Here is a 16,203-nt window from a genome sequence, read left to right as displayed (position 1 = left end):
GTTCACCTTCTATCACACAAATCCCATTCACAAGTGTGTTGTTGTCACTCAACATAGAAATATAGCACATAGAAAACACACACAGTATTGTTTATTATTTATTTTGCTATCTTTTATTAATATTTCTTGTCCATCAAACCCTTAATGGCCGAGTTGGCTCGTTTGTACCAAGCACAGGATCCATCATTTCTCTGGATGCAAGCGAGCCCGTCCACTGAAATAATAAAGTCCGTCCACAAGCACTCGGCAGGGTTGCTGCCCCCGCACGGGAAGGAGTAGCAGCGTGTGATCTGAGGAATCAAACAAAGACACGTTTTGTTTTGTTTTTTTGTCACATTTCTAATGACGAATCGACGGCGTTGCTGACCTGGCATTTGCAGCCCTTTTGATAGAGCTGGGCTACGTTCATCTTCATGGCGGCGCTCACTTTGAACCACGGTCTAATCAGGTTGCAGACACTCACGTGCAGCAACCCGCCAGATGCCAGTCTGCCTGCGATGGTGGAAGACAAACAGAAAATTTTGTGACTAAGCAGGCTTCGCTACACGTCTTTAATGTCTATACTGTGTTATAGTAGCATAGGGATGTTTTTTTTTACATGTATTGGACCACACATGGGCTACACGGTGGTCGAGTGGTTAGCGTGCAGTCCTCACAGCTAAGAGACCAGGGTTCAATTCCACCCTCGGCCTTTCTCATGAGGGTTGCGGGGGTGCTGGAGCCTATCCCAGCTGTCTTCAGGGCAAAAGGCGGGGTACACCCTGGACTGGTGGCCAGCCAATCACAGGGCACATATAGACAAACAACCATTCACACTCACATTCATACCTATGGACAATTTGGAGTCGCCAATTAACCAAGCATGCATGTTGTTGGAATAATTTTACTTTATTTTAGTTTTATTGTGTGCAATATTCATTGTTGTACGCCCCCCCTCCCCCAAGTGCACATTCATTCATTCATTTTCTATCGCTTATCCTCACAAGGGTTGTGGGTATGCTGGAGCCTATCCCAGCTGTCTTCGGTACACCCTGGACTGGTGGCCAGCCAATCACAGGGCACATATAGACAAACAACCATTCACACTCACATTCATACCTATGGACAATTTGGAGTCGCTAATTAACCTAGCATGTTTTTGGAATGTGGGAGGAAACCGGAAAAAAAACCATGCATGTACGGGGAGAACATGCAAACTCCACACAGAGATGGCCGAGGGTGGAATTGAACCCGGGTCTCCAAGCTGTGAGGTCTGCGTGCTAATCAAATTTACAAAGCAACTTCCTGATGGACAGCTTTTGGGAAGTCATCCGTGGGATTGAAGTTGTTAACATGCTTTAAGTGTTGGCTAAATTAAATAAAATACAAATATAAGATGCATTCAAAGACGTGTGATGATATGTAATATCCTACACTGACCAGTAGGTGTCGGTAATGTAACGGTAATGTTACTATATTTGGTAATAGGAGTGTAAATGTGACTATAGGGATGCTATTTTATGTCTAGAGGGCTCTAATGTTAAAAAGTCTATTTGGAAGGTCATAAACGGGCCTCACAGCTAGGAAAACCGAGTTCAATTCCACAATCGGCCATCTCTGGGTTTTCTCCGGGTACTCCGGTTTCCTCCCACATTCCAAAAACATGCTAGGTTAATTAACGACTCCAAATTGTCCATAGGTATGAATGTGAGTGTGAATGGTTGTTTGTCTATATGTGCCCTGTGATTGGCTGGCCACCAGTCCAGGGTGTACCTCGCTTAGGATAGGCTCACACATGGATTCATTTATTCATGTTTACCTGTGATAAGATACTCCACGCCATTGGTCAGAGCCACTCCACAGGCTGCAGAGCTGTACGGAGTGTAGATGGCATCAAACTCCACATCAGGGCCCTTCAACATCTGGAAAAATCAAAGACCCGAAAAATAAAACACTGTACCGTACAAACATAGGAATTGGATGTTATAAATTCATAATCATAACCTTGATCTGTTTAATGTCATACTTGACGTTGTTGTAAACGCCATAGAAACCGGCATCCACTTGACCCTCCCCTGCAAGCACCTTTGCCTTCATGACTAGAAAAAAAACAGAGTGTATTTTTCTTAATACAGTTACCATAATTAGAGCCCTGTAGACATGAAATAACACCCCTATAGTCACCTTTACACTCTTATTATCCAATATTGTAGACATAATTACAGAAAATGGGACATATTAGACATATAAAAGATGCTAGCGATTTTATATGTATACATTATTAGAGCCCTGTAGACATGAAATAACACCCCTATAGTCACCTTTACACTCTTATTACCCAATATCGTAGACATAATTACAGAAAATGGGACATATTACACATAGAAAAGTTGCTAGCGATTTTATATGTATACATTATTAGAGCCCTGTAGACATGAAATAACACCCCTATAGTCACCTTTACACTCTTATTACCCAATATCGTAGACATAATTACAGAAAATAGGACATATTACACATAGAAAAGTTGCTAGCGATTTTATATGTATACATTATTAGAGCCCTGTAGACATGAAATAACACCCCTATAGTCACCTTTACACTCTTATTACCCAATATTGTAGACATAATTACAGAAAATGGGACATATTACACATATAAAAGTTGCTAGCGATTTTATATGTATACATTATTAGAGCCCTGTAGACATGAAATAACACCCCTATAGTCACCTTTACACTCTTATTACCCAATATCGTAGACATAATTACAGAAAATGGGACATATTAGACATATAAAAGATGCTATCGATTTTATATGTATACATTATTAGAGCCCTGTAGACATGAAATAACACCCCTATAGTCATCTTTACACTCTTATTACCCAATATCGTAGACATAATTACAGAAAATGGGACATATTAGACATATAAAAGATGCTATCGATTTTATATGTATACACTATTAGAGCCCTGTAGACATGAAATAACACCCCTATAGTCACCTTTACACTCTTATTACCCAATATTGTAGACATAATTATAGAAAATAGGACATATTACACATATAAAAGATGCTAGCGATTTTATATGTATACATTATTAGAGCCCTGTAGACATGAAATAACACCCCTATAGTCACCTTTACACTCTTATTACCCAATATCGTAGACATAATTACAGAAAATAGGACATATTACACATAGAAAAGTTGCTAGCGATTTTATATGTATACATTATTAGAGCCCTGTAGACATGAAATAACACCCCTATAGTCACCTTTACACTCTTATTACCCAATATTGTAGACATAATTACAGAAAATAGGACATATTACACATAGAAAAGTTGCTAGCGATTTTATATGTATACATTATTAGAGCCCTGTAGACATGAAATAACACCCCTATAGTCACCTTTACACTCTTATTACCCAATATTGTAGACATAATTACAGAAAATAGGACATATTACACATATAAAAGATGCTAGCAATTTTATATGTATATATTATTAGAGCCCTGTAGACATGAAATAACACCCCTATAGTCATCTTTACACTCTTATTACCCAATATCGTAGACATAATTACAGAAAATAGGACATATTACACATAGAAAAGTTGCTAGCGATTTTATATGTATACATTATTAGAGCCCTGTAGACATGAAATAACACCCCTATAGTCACCTTTACACTCTTATTACCCAATATCGTAGACATAATTATAGAAAGTAAGACATATTAGACATATAAAAGATGCTAGCAATCTTGTTAACAAGTATACATTATTAGAGCCCTGTAGACATGAAATAACACCCCTATAGTCACATTTACTTTCCAATTCAATTATTCTTTATTTACACCCCATTGCGCAGGGGGTCACTGCAGGGATAAAAGACACGGCCGTGGCTTTTAGCATTTGAAAGCTTGCAAGCTAACGGATTAGCATTAGCATGTATTGACTAATGTATTCCAATGTATTCTAAACTTAAGGAAAGGTTTAAAAAAAGAGTGGAGAAGAAAGACAAAGATAAAAGAACTTACCACTTCCACACTGACTGGGAGGAATAGTTCAGTTTGATTATGTTGGCCATGCCGTAGCTTATATATACAAATATATATATATATATACCGTATAGTGTATGCTAAGCTAATGTCATGTCAGTAAAACCAAGACAGCCATGTTGATCTTACCCACATCCGCTTGGCAAAACTCCTCCTGCGGATGCGTGAAATAGCAGCTGCAGGCCTGGACGCCATCTTGCAGACGCCACATGCACAGCATCAGGAGGGGAAGCACGCAACTCCTCGCTGTCCAACTCATACCGAGTGACAATGGAGCTAACAAGACAGGAGGTCGATTCCAATGGGGAGGGGGGGGGGCATCAGCTGCCTTTTTATTGCTGCATTTGGAGCCGTGTTTTTAATAACGCGTCAAGGGCAAGCGCTTCGGGAAAACAAGATTTCGGGAACGTCGGACGTGTTTTAGCTTTCGGATGGAATTGTTTTGGGGACATCGGGTCTCTCGCCTTGAGCAGATCTCATATCAGGGTAGTTACTTCCCTCCGAGCAAGGCAGTTTGACATTAAGGAGTCCAAATACATACACAGCCAGGATGAAACTTTGCTAAGAAGTTCAATATTCACATCATATTTTCGCTTTATTCTTGGAACGTTCAAATTTATTTTGCCCCCCCAAAAATTATTTTGTTGGTGTTTCATAATATTGCAGCATTTTTTCATACTTCAACGTAATGCTACTAAAATTTTATTATTTATCCTCCTGATGTTGCAACTTTTTTGTAATATTTTGACTTTATTGACATAATATAACTGCTGTTTATTTTCCTCATAATTATGATTTTATTCCAATAATATTTTGGCTTTATGCAAAGCTATTTTCCATAAATCACAGCTTTATTTTGTTCATTTTTCTTTGTTTTTTTTCACAATTTATTTTTTTTAATATATGTTTCAATTTTATGTCACAAAAATTATATATTGAAGTTCTTCTCATTGAATTACATTTTTCTTTTAATATTTTGACTTTATTTTTGATAAATTTGGGCTGTTTTTGTTTTAAAAATTTTTTTTTAGTTTTCTAATTATGACTTTATTCCAATAATATTTTGGCTTTTTGCAAAGCTATTTTCCAAAAAATCTGAGCTTTATTTTGTTCATTTTCTTTTGTTTTTTTTCATAATATAACAATTTTTTAAATATACATTTCAACTTTATGTCACTAACATAATGTTTTGATGTTTTCTCATGAAATTACATTTTTTTTCGAGATATTTTGACTTTATTCTTGATCAATTTGGGAAATTTTTTGTTTTGAATTTTTTAGTTTTTTTTTTTTTAGTTTTCTGATTATTACTTCATTCCAATAATATTTATTATATATATAAATTTGGGCAATTTTTTTATTTGTTTTTACATTTTTACTTTTTTTTTCTGATTATGACTTTATTCCAATAATATTTTGGCTTTATGCAAGCTATTTTTCAAAAATCATAGCTTTATTTTGTTTATTTTCCTTTGTTTTTTTTCCCTTTATTTTTCCTTTTTTAAATAAATTTCAACTTCATGTCACTAAAATTATGTTTTGAGGTTTTTCTCATGAAATGACATTTTTCTCTTAATATTTTGACTTTATTATTTTCTAGTTATGGCTTTATTCCAATAATATTTTGGCAAATATTTTGGCTTTATGCAAAGCTATTTTCCAAAAATCACAGCTTTATTTTCCTTTGTTTTTTTTCATAATATGACTACTTTTTTATATACATTTCAACTTTGTCATTAAAATAATATTTTGACTTTATTTTTGATAAATATGGGCTGATTTTTTGATTTAATTAATTTTGCCAATTTTTTTTTTTTAGTTTTCTAATTATTTTATTTTATTATTATTTTCATCAGCAGCAAGTCCAAAAGAGAAAGGTGACGCGGAAAGGTGGTGCATTAAAGGTCAGGGTTCATCACCAGGGCGTCATCCAAGAAAAGGAAAGTTCCCAAACCGCTATGACTCCTCGGACATGCGGGGATTTACCAGATGTTGGATGCGGATAAACACAACAGGAGGAAGTGAGTGGTTAGCGAGGCGTTTGGGGTCTGATGAAAACCAGAAGCCTCCAAACAGCCCGCTTCCTTTCTGACTGTTTAATGCCAAGAATCACATGACCGTCTCCCCCGGAACTGGCTTCTAATTCACGAGTTAAAATTCGCATTTCCTAACATGGATGGCCTCAGATTCATTCCCATTATTTTTCCATTCATCAGGACTGCATCAATCATACACACAAACCCTGGAGGGCAAAAACCGACTCGACATTTTCTGCCGACTCATGGTTCATCACCATGAGTCGGCTCACAGTGTCCAAACTGTGGCCCGGGGCCTCTTTTTTTTAAATTGGCCTTCAGCAGATTCTCAATATTTATTGAATATTATTAATTAATTTAAGCATTTTTTAAAATGTTTTAATTTTATTAATTTAATTTAATAAAATTCTATATTAACTGTGGCCCGGGGCATTTTTTTATTTTTTATTTTTTATTCTTATTATCAATTAATTTAATTATTTTTTAATTAATTTTAATTTTATTAATTTTTTAATTTAATAAAATTCTATATTAATTTAACATGAAAAATAAACTACTAACAGCAGCAAAAATGGAAAAATCCATGGTAATTTAATAATAATAATAATAATAATAATAATAATAATAATAATAATAATAATAATAATAATAATAATAATAATAATAATAATAATAATAATAATAATAATGTCGCAATATGAGGAAAATAATTATTTTTGGATCATATCAAAGAAAAATACATGCAAATGAATGACAAATGTGTCATTTTGGGAAAATTAGGTGGCGAAAAAATATCTAAAATATTATAGAAATAAATCATAATTATGAAAATAACATTTCTAAGAAGAAAGTTAAAAGAAAGTTAAAAACCAACAGCAAAAAGTCCCAATTTTACAAGAATACATTTGTAACATTTTTTTGGAGCATATAGTTGAAATATTAAAGATGTAAATGAAGAAACTGGGATTGGCTGTTGACCGGTCCAGGGTGTACCCCGCCTCTCGCCTCAAAGTCAGCTGGGATAGGCTCCAGCATACCCCAGCCACCCTAGTGAGGATTAGTGGTATAGAAAATGGATGGATGGAACTTTACAAGAATAAAACTGAAATTGTCGTAAAATTAAAAAAAACAGTAGAAATGAAAAATTCTAAAAAAAAAAAAAAAAATTCTAAATATGGACAAAAAAGTTGAAATTTTATGAGAATAAAGTAAACTAATATACTAATAAATTAAATTGATTTCTTTTTAGTAGCAGAGAAACAAAAGTTGTCATTTTTGGAAAATGAGGTTGTTATAATATTATTGGAATAAAGTCAAAATATTACCCAACATTTGCATCCTTTCATTTTTCACCCTCACTGGTTGGACACCCCCGACCCAGGGTGACCTCTGGCCACCGTGTGTGTGACGGGGGAAGGAGGGGGGGGTATTGTGCAATAGTTCCCTTTTCCGAGCTTTTTAACTCCAAACAAATCAGGAAGAAGGAGATTCATTTCCTTCATCTGCGTCATTTGAGTTTTGCCTCTTTCGCAGCCAGTGAATGCGAAATCGGGTTGTGACATATTCACTTGCCCCCCCCCCCAAAAAAAGGAAAGGTCAGGAAAAGGACCGTACCGCCAAATGAAATCCAGTAGCAACCAACAGCGTAACAGAAGGAAAGAATTTTGGCTTTATGCAAAGCTATTTTCCAAAAATCACAGCTTTATTTTGTTCATTTTCCTTTTGTTTTTCAACTTTTTTATATACATTTCAACTTTGTCACTAACATAATGTTTTGACGTTCTTCTCATGACATGACATTTTTCTCTTAATATTTTGACTTTATTTTTGATAAATTTGGGCAGATTATTTTTTTTTTTACATTTTTACCGTTTTTTTTTAGTTTTCTGATTACGGCTTCATTCCAATAATATTTTGGATTTATACAAAGCTATTCCCCAAAAATCACAGCTTTAATTTGTTCATTTTCATTCATTTTTTTCATAATATGACAACTTTTTAATATACATTTCAACTTTATATCACTAAAATGATGTTTTGAGGTTCTTCTCATTAAATGAGATTTTTCTCTTAATATTTTGACTTTATTCTTAAGAAATTTGGGCTGATTTTTTGTTTTTACATTTTTACTTTTTTTTTTTTGTTTTCTGATTATGACTTTATTCCAATAATATTTTGGATTTATGCAAAGCTATTTTCCAAAAATCACAGCTTTATTTTGTTCATTTTCCTTTGTTGTTTTTTTTTATAATATGACAACTTTTTTTTCATATATGTTTCAACTTTGTCACTAAAATGATATTTTGAGGTTCTTCTCATTAAATGAGATTTTTCTCGTAATATTTTGACTTTATTCTTTATAAATTTGGGCTGATTTTTTATTTGTTTTTACATTTACATTACATCTACTGTTTTTTTTTAGTTTTCTGATTATGACTTTATTCCAATAATATTTTGGCTTTATGCAAAAATCCCAGCTTTATTTTGTTCATTTTCCTTTGTTTTTTTCATAATGACATTTTTTTTAAATATACATTTCAACTTTTTGTCACTAAAATGATGTTTTGAGGTTCTTCTCATTAAATGAGATTTTTTTCTTAATATTTTGACTTTATTTTTGATAAATTTGGGCAGATTTTTATTTGTTTTTTTACATTTTTACTGTTTTTTTTTAGTTTTCTGATTATGACTTTATTCCAATAATATTTTGCATTTATGCAAAGCTATTTTTCAAAAATCCCAGCTTTATTTTGTTCATTTTTCTTTGTTTTTTTTCATAATGACATTTTTTTTACATATACATTTCAACTTTTTGTCACTAAAATGATGTTTTGAGGTTCTTCTGTTTTGAAATTTTTCTCTTAATATTTTGACTTTATTTTTGATAAATTTGGGCAGATTTTGTATTTGTTTATTTACATTTTTACCGTTTTTTTTAGTTTTCTAATTATGACTTTATTCCAGTAATATTTTGGATTTATGCAAAAAATTTCAAAAATCCCAGCTTTATTTTGTTCATTTTCATTTGTTTTTTTTCATAATATGACAACTTTTTTTATATACATTTCAACTTTATGTCACTAAAATGATGTTTTGAGGTTCTTATTAAATGACATTTTTCATTGTTGTGACATATTCACCCCCCAACCCCCCCCCCAAAAAAGGAAAGGTCAGGAAAAGGACTTGTACTGCCAAATGAAATCCAGTAGCAACCACCAACGTAACGTAAGGAAATAATTGGCACATGAATAAAAGTTTTGTGAATGAATCAGCAACACTGACCCATGACGGTGTAGTGAAGTCATCTTCTGGTGGGATGCCGAAAGCCCCCCCCCCCAATTCCACCCCACCCAGGGCATGTTGGCGCAAGCCGCTGAAGACGTCATCCTTGAGGAAAAGTGCATGACTCATACGGAGAAACTGCTATTATCCTTCATCAGCTACATGATTAGCGTGCATCCTTTCGCCGTCATGCGTGGACTCATTCCATACCGGAACGTCCAAATTTTCCACTGTCTAAATATTCCAATCAAACATGCAAATTTACGAAGCAACTTCCTGATGGACGGCTTTTGGGAAGTCGATTCAAGTTGTTAACGTGTTTTAATGTTGGCTAAATGAAATAAAATACAAACATAAGATGCATTCAAAGACGTGTTATGATATGTAATATCCTACACTGACCAGTAGGTGTCGGTAATGTTACTATATTTGGTCATAAGAGTGGAAAGGTGACTATAGGGATGCTATTTCATGTCTAGAGGGCTCTGATGTTAGTTTAAAAAAAAGTCTATTTGGAAGGTCACAAACGCCTCACAACTAGGGGACCAGGGTTCAATTCCACGCTCGGCCATCTCTGTGTGGAGTTTGCATGTCCTCCCTGTGCATGCATGGGTTTTAGAAAATTTTATGACAATAATGTTATAATATTATGAGGAAAAATAACCTCAGTTTGGTCGCATAATTTAGAAATATTTAAGAAAAAATATTAAATAGATTAAAATTTTGAATTATTAAAAATATCTCATATTATGAGGAAAAAACATTTACTTTACCCCAACTATTTTAAGTTTTCTCCTGTAATTATGACTTTATTCCCATAATATTCTTACTTTATTCATAACAGACCTTTTCACGTAACCTATTGAATCTCGCACACAATAAAATTAAAATAAAGTAAAATTATTCCAACAACATGCATGCTAGGTTAATTGGCGACTCCAAATTGTCCATAGGTATGAATGTGAGTGTGAATGGTTGTTTGTCTATATGTGCCCTGTGATTGGCTGGCCACCAGTCCAGGGTGTACCCCGCGTCTCGCCCCAAGACAGCTGGGATAGGCTCCAGAACACAAAACAGGAATAATTCTGTTACAACATTTTCCATACAAAGTACAAAAATGTGTCTCGCACACAATAAAACTAAAATAAAGTAAAATTATTCCAACAACATGTATGCTAGGTTAATTGGCGACTCCAAATTGTCCATAGGTATGAATGTGAGTGTGAATGGTTGTTTGTCTATATGTGCCCTGTCATTGGCTGGCCACCAGTCCAGGGTGTACCCCGCCTGGGATAGGCTCCAGCACCCCATCTTCGACCCTCTTTGTAGGTCTGAAACCAATTGAGGACGCTAAAGAAGGGATTCCAGTAAATTGTATCCAAGTATGCGTGTTTCTGCATCTTAATGTCACACTGCCTTGCTCAGAGGAAATAACTGCGATGATATGACATCCTCTCAAGGTGAGAGACCTCGCCAAAACAAGTCCAATCCGAAGATGGAACTAAATACGTCCTTGCAGCTGCTAAACTTTCTTCCTTCTGCTTTGTGTTGACTACATTGAAGTATTTTAACTGCAGCGTATTAAAACACAGAAGACTGGACTTGATGCAATTTGATGCAAAAAGATTTATTGATGACTTATTAAAAAATGATGCAGAAATAAAGGAGACTATGGAGCATAATTGTCATTTCTAGCCGTGAAAGGGAATATGATCTTCCAATGTTTGGAACGTCCGGCTGACTCGGGTTCCGTTATGATATTACTTGTGATTAGAGCAAAACATTATCTTCATATTTTTGACTTTATTGTAAAAAAATGCAATTTTTGCTTTATTTCCTTGTTAAAAATTCTATTCTTAGAATGTGCTGTGGGCCAATAAAGAAACAGCCATGGCCTGCAAATGGCCCACAGGCCATTTGGACACCCTCGGGTTAGAGGTGTCCAAACTGTGGCCTTGGGGACTTTTTTTTTTTTTTAAATTGGCCCTCAGCAGATTCTCAATATTTAATATTAATTAATTAAAAGTTTAATTTTTTTAATTAATTTTAATTTAATTTACTAAAATTCTATTTTAACATGAAAAAAACTACTAACAGCAGCAAAAATTGAAAAATCCACAGTAATTTTTCAAGAAAAAAGGAAAAATATTATGAAAATAATGTAGCAATATGAAGAAAATAATTATTTTCGGATCATATAAAAGAAAAATACATGCAAATGAATGACAAAGGTGTCAATTTGGGAAAATTAGGTGGCGAAAAAAAATATCTAAAATATTATAGAAAAGAATAAATCATAATTACCAAAATAAAATTTCTAAGAAGTAAAAAGAAAGTTAAAAAGTCAAAGTACTGCATGAAGAGGAAAAAAACATATTTAATATTTTTGCTTTATTTCCTTGTTAAATTCTATTCTTAGAATGTGCTGTGAGCCAATAAAGAAACAGCCATGGCCTGCAAATGGCCCCCAGGCCAAGCTTTGGACACCTTCGGGTTAGTGGTGTCCAAAATTAAAAATTCAATATTATTTTAGCGTGAAAAAAAACTACTAATAGGAGCAAAAATGGAAAAATCCATGGTAATTTTACAAATAAAAAATATTAAGAGAATAATGTAGCGATATGTAGCAAAAATAATCATTTTTGGATCATATGAAAAAAGAAAAATACATGCAAAAGGTGTCAATTTGGCAAAATATAGGAATAAATCGTAATTATGAAAATAACATTTCTAAGAAGTAAAAAGAAATGACTGTATGAAGAGGAAAAAAACAAATTTATTTGACTTTATTGTAAAAATTGCCATTTTTGCTTTATTTCCTTTTTAAATTCTATTCTTAGAATGTGCTGTGAGCCAATAAAGAAACAGCAACGGCTTGCAAATGGCCCCTAGGCCAAGCTTTGGACACCTTTGGGTTAGAAGACCCGTGAGTAGCTGATTTTAGAGTCGATATCGCGCAGCGGACAGGAAAAGAAAATATTTTTGTTTGCCGTTTCAGACGAACTCGGGGCGTACGACAAAGCGGTACAGGTGCTTCTCATCGGGGCAAGGATACGCCAAAACCTGGCTTCCGTTGGCGGCCACGTACGCCATGTTGTTTTTGAACTCCTGAACGTGGCAGACGAAGCGGCCCTGGCACACGAGCACGAGCCGGTTCCGAAAGACGATGTTATTCCGGGTATGTAAGCTTTGTCGAGACAACATGGCCGCCGGTACCGAGTCGCAGATGTGACCTTCGCCGGAACACTCGGTCTCGGTGGAGAAGAGCCGCGCCTCCCAGGTCATGGTGTCGGCTTTGAAGAGGAGACTTTTGTGGAATGGCGTGCTGAACGTCTTGGATAAGGACCGTTGGCGTGGCGTGCTGGTGGGGTACGGGTCGTACGACTGGTAGCCGCGGCGGTAGTTACCATAGTTACCGTAGCTACCGTGGTGGACTATCCTGTGGGACTTTGCAGGACGTCTTTCCTGTGGTTGTGGTTTTCTTGTGGAGTTGATGACGGCGCTCCAAGGCTCGGCCGTGTAGATCCTGGGCTGGTAGTCGCCATCTTGGCTCAACTCTGGGTGCTCGCCGCTCGTACTGAAGAGCACGACGTTGAACCGCAGGGCTTTGAACATCTTCTCCCGGTACAGGCTCTTATGGGCGTCATGGAGGGACGAGTTGACCTCCAGCTGGTACAGCTTCTCAGCAGGGATCATCGGGAAGCGGATGCCGTTTAATAGCTCAATCTGGGCTTCCCAAGTGGACTGGTTACCTTTCTCCTGGACCCAGCTTTCCACAGACCGGAGCAGGAAATACTCATCCGGGACTACCATATCCGAGCGGGATAGGAGCTTTCCGAGGTTCTGATTGGAGAGGCTGAGCCAAGCCGGCGACTGAGTCAGTTTCTGGAAATTCCAAGCCAGATACTGCAAGCAGTTCTCCTCCAGGAAAGGGTCTCCGGTTTCTGTTGCGTACTGAAGAAGGGACACCTGGGTCCGAAATGAAGCATCCTCTGAAAGGATTTGGGTAAACATGCGCCCTACGTCCGCCATTAGTTGCTTCACCCCAAATTTGGACGCCATCCAGTGCAGGCACTGCGCCGAGGAAGTGGTGACGTGGATTTTACGGGTGTATAAGTACCTAACGACACACATTGGACAAGATCCTTCAGTGAAACCATCAAAGTCCACAAACTGGGAATTTGGACGTACCTAAGAAAGGCGGGAAAATGAGGCTGGCAAGTCAGGCTGATGTTGACCTCCATTCCCTCCGATGTGTTAAAGAACGGGAATTGCGAGAGGATGAATTTGTGAGCGCAGATGCTACTCTCAGTCGTTTCCAGAACGCCGTCGTTCCCGGTGGGGCTCTGAACGACCACCAGGAAGTCGCATCCCACCCCGCTGTCAAACACGGCGCCCAGTTCGTCCGCCAGACCGATGCTGTGGTCCAGCGAATGCGTGAAATCATGGACAGTCGCGCTTTTGTCTGGAATCGCCAAAAGCGATGCTGTTCAATCACGGCACGTTCACTGGGAATATTTTGACCTGGATTTGGTACTTACTCCAGGATTCGCAAATGACGCCGACGTCTTCCTTGTGGGTGCAGTCGGTCATTCCCCACTTGTTGATATCGCAAGCGAAGAGGCTCTTCTCTGTGCCGTCACATTTCACATCATCCAGCCAAATCGGTCCGGGTGCTGCGGAGAAATATTTATTTTCAGAAGCCTTACAAATAATCATTTTCTATTCTCTAACTACCAACATATGCCATTTATTATTATTATTTTTTAAGCTGGATTTACTGTTTGAGTGGATTTACTGCCCTCTGGTGGACAATTACATGCCCTCTGGTGGACAATTACATGAACTAAACAACATGGGATCTAAATAAAGGCTGATTTACTGCCCTCTGGTGGACAATTGAATGAACTACACAACATGGGGTCTAAAAAAATGCTGAATTTATTGCCCTCTAGAGGACAATTACATGAACTACATAATATCGGGTGTAAATAAAATCTGATTTACTGCCCTCTGGAGGACAATTACATTAACTACACAATAAGGGGTCTAAAAAAGCTGCATTTATTGCCCTCTGGAGGACAATTACATGAACTACACAATATGGGGTCTAAATAAAAGCTGGATTTACTGCCCTCTGGAGGACAATTACATGAACTACAAAATATGGGGTCTAAAAAAAAGCTGGATTTATTGCCCTATGGAGAACAATTAAATGAACTACACAATATGGGGTCTAAAAAAAGCTGCGTTTATTGCCCTCTGGAGGACAATTACATGAACTACACAATATGGGGTCTAAATAACTGGATTTGCTGCCCTCTGGATGACAATTGCATGAACTACACAGCATGGTGTTTAAATAACTGGATTTACTGCCCTCTGGAGGACAATTACATGAACTACACAATATGAGGTCTAAAAAAAGCGATTTTTTCTGCCCTCTGGAGGACAATTACATGAACTACACAATATGGGGTCTAAATACAAGCTGATTTTTCTGCCCTCTGGAGGACAATTACATGAACTACACAATATGGGGTCTAAATACAAGCTGATTTACTGCCCAATGCAGGACAATTACATGAACTACACAACATGGGGTCTAAATAAAAGCTGATTTTTCTGCCCTCTGGATGACAATTACATGAACTACACAATATGGGGTCTAAATAAAAGCTGATTTTTCTGCCCTCTGGAGGACAATTACATGAAGTACACAACACAAGGTACCTTCTCCGTAGTTTTCCCCAATGACAACAGATTTGGCCCGCGGGAAATGGAGCTGTCGACACACCACTTGAGCCGCCGCCATGTCCCAGCCGTCATCACACACAGTTCCCCACTTGCCGTCGTGGTAGACCTCAACGCGGCCCTTCCATGGCGTGTCCTGGCCAGAGAGCCTCACGGCGCCCTCTTGGACCTCAACGTCCTCTGTTCGCCATGGAAACATTCATAGTTGGATTACATGTATTGACTATCTGGATGACATTGTTCAATTACACTTACACTAGTCATGAATCTATATACAGTGAGTGTTAGAGACAATTAAACGCTCTTCCACTAGATGGCAGCAGAAACAAAATTAACCAGTGTACATGACAGCACATGCCCTGATTTTACAGTCAATTTTGGAGATAGTAAAATTAATTTAAAAAATATATATTTAACTTTTTAAAAAGTTTATAAAAATATTTCATAATTTTACAAAAAAATAGAAATATTTAGGGAAAAAATTAATTAAAACATTTAATTGTATAATTGAATTTAGTGGTGACAGAAACTCACTGAATAGGTGAAAATCAAAAGCGCTTCCAGAGACGTTTAAGAGCAGCAGAAGCCACAGAACACCAAAGCTTCCATGTGGGAGCATTTTCAGTTCCTCCATCTAGAAATCTGACACAGATGGTAAGAAAAAAAAAACAAGTCAATGCAAAAGTCTGACCAAATGCTTTGTTAAGGTTTTGCATTGGGAACACAAACTTAACAGTCACAATAACAGAAACTAAAAACAACCCAGTGCAAAATAAATGACAATTTCAAGCTTATTGTGCAATCAACTAAGACATCCGTCCAAGTGTCCACGCTGGACATGATGTTAGTAAAGCCAAACGCCAATTATTGCATATCAGGTGTACCTAATTTTGTTGCAAAGACTCAAAATGCTTGATTTTAAAATCCCGTAATTACCTGTCCTGCTTGGGTCTGGCTGCAAGGTCCTCCTGTCTTCCAAGTGAACTTCTGCCTTCAAACTTCTGCTAAAAAGGTTCCTGCTGCCTTCCCTGAGTTTCATTTGGTAGAAAACAGCAGGTTTCACATCCGTTTTTGGAAAAACGC

General features: G+C 36.7%; 2 protein-coding genes across 3 annotated transcripts; both read right to left on the bottom strand.

The window, feature by feature from the left end:
• Positions 1-116: 116 nt before the first annotated feature.
• On the bottom strand, positions 117-4,333 carry LOC131103420 (metalloproteinase inhibitor 2-like). Its single transcript, XM_058049698.2, has 5 exons — positions 4,178-4,333; positions 1,984-2,078; positions 1,799-1,901; positions 368-492; positions 117-290 (listed from the first exon to the last, which is right to left on the bottom strand). The coding sequence occupies exons 1-5, from the start codon at positions 4,305-4,307 to the stop codon at positions 117-119; spliced, it is 627 nt and encodes a 208-aa protein (XP_057905681.2). The 5' UTR covers positions 4,308-4,333.
• Positions 4,334-11,723: 7,390 nt separating this feature from the next.
• Positions 11,724-16,200, bottom strand: LOC131103518 (galectin-3-binding protein B-like). Of its 2 annotated transcripts, none has more exons than XM_078797060.1 (6): positions 16,057-16,200; positions 15,655-15,762; positions 15,100-15,300; positions 13,908-14,042; positions 13,558-13,831; positions 11,724-13,486 (listed from the first exon to the last, which is right to left on the bottom strand). In XM_078797060.1, the coding sequence occupies exons 2-6, from the start codon at positions 15,752-15,754 to the stop codon at positions 12,361-12,363; spliced, it is 1,836 nt and encodes a 611-aa protein (XP_078653186.1). In that variant the 5' UTR covers positions 15,755-15,762; positions 16,057-16,200; the 3' UTR covers positions 11,724-12,360. The 2 variants fall into 2 exon arrangements, with proteins under 2 accessions (XP_078653186.1, XP_057905834.2); XM_058049851.2 differs by having other exon boundaries at positions 15,655-15,754; positions 16,057-16,199.
• Positions 16,201-16,203: the final 3 nt, after the last annotated feature.

Source organism: Doryrhamphus excisus, linkage group LG16, assembly GCF_037039965.1.
Source record: "Doryrhamphus excisus strain RoL-2023G ecotype Guam linkage group LG16, RoL_Dexc_Guam_v1.1, whole genome shotgun sequence".
In the NCBI taxonomy this organism is placed as follows: domain Eukaryota; kingdom Metazoa; phylum Chordata; class Actinopteri; order Syngnathiformes; family Syngnathidae; genus Doryrhamphus; species Doryrhamphus excisus.
The sequence above is the reverse complement of the archived record's forward strand: the minus strand, read 5'-3'. Positions and strand labels throughout refer to the sequence as shown.

Excerpts from the sequence above, each read along its gene's own strand:
- LOC131103518 (XM_078797060.1), bottom strand. The coding sequence starts at position 15,754 with ATGGAGGAACTGAAAATGCTCCCACATGGAAGCTTTGGTGTTCTGTGG. Across the intron at positions 14,043-15,099 it reads TGGGGAAAACTACGGAGAAG|CACCCGGACCGATTTGGCTG; the intron begins GTACCTTGTGTT and ends ATTTCTCCGCAG. Across the intron at positions 13,487-13,557 it reads CATTTTCCCGCCTTTCTTAG|GTACTTATACACCCGTAAAA; the intron begins GTACGTCCAAAT and ends GTGTGTCGTTAG.
- LOC131103420 (XM_058049698.2), bottom strand. The coding sequence starts at position 4,307 with ATGAGTTGGACAGCGAGGAGTTGCGTGCTTCCCCTCCTGATGCTGTGC. Across the intron at positions 1,902-1,983 it reads ATGACATTAAACAGATCAAG|ATGTTGAAGGGCCCTGATGT; the intron begins GTTATGATTATG and ends TGATTTTTCCAG. Across the intron at positions 493-1,798 it reads CGTGGAGTATCTTATCACAG|GCAGACTGGCATCTGGCGGG; the intron begins GTAAACATGAAT and ends CCACCATCGCAG.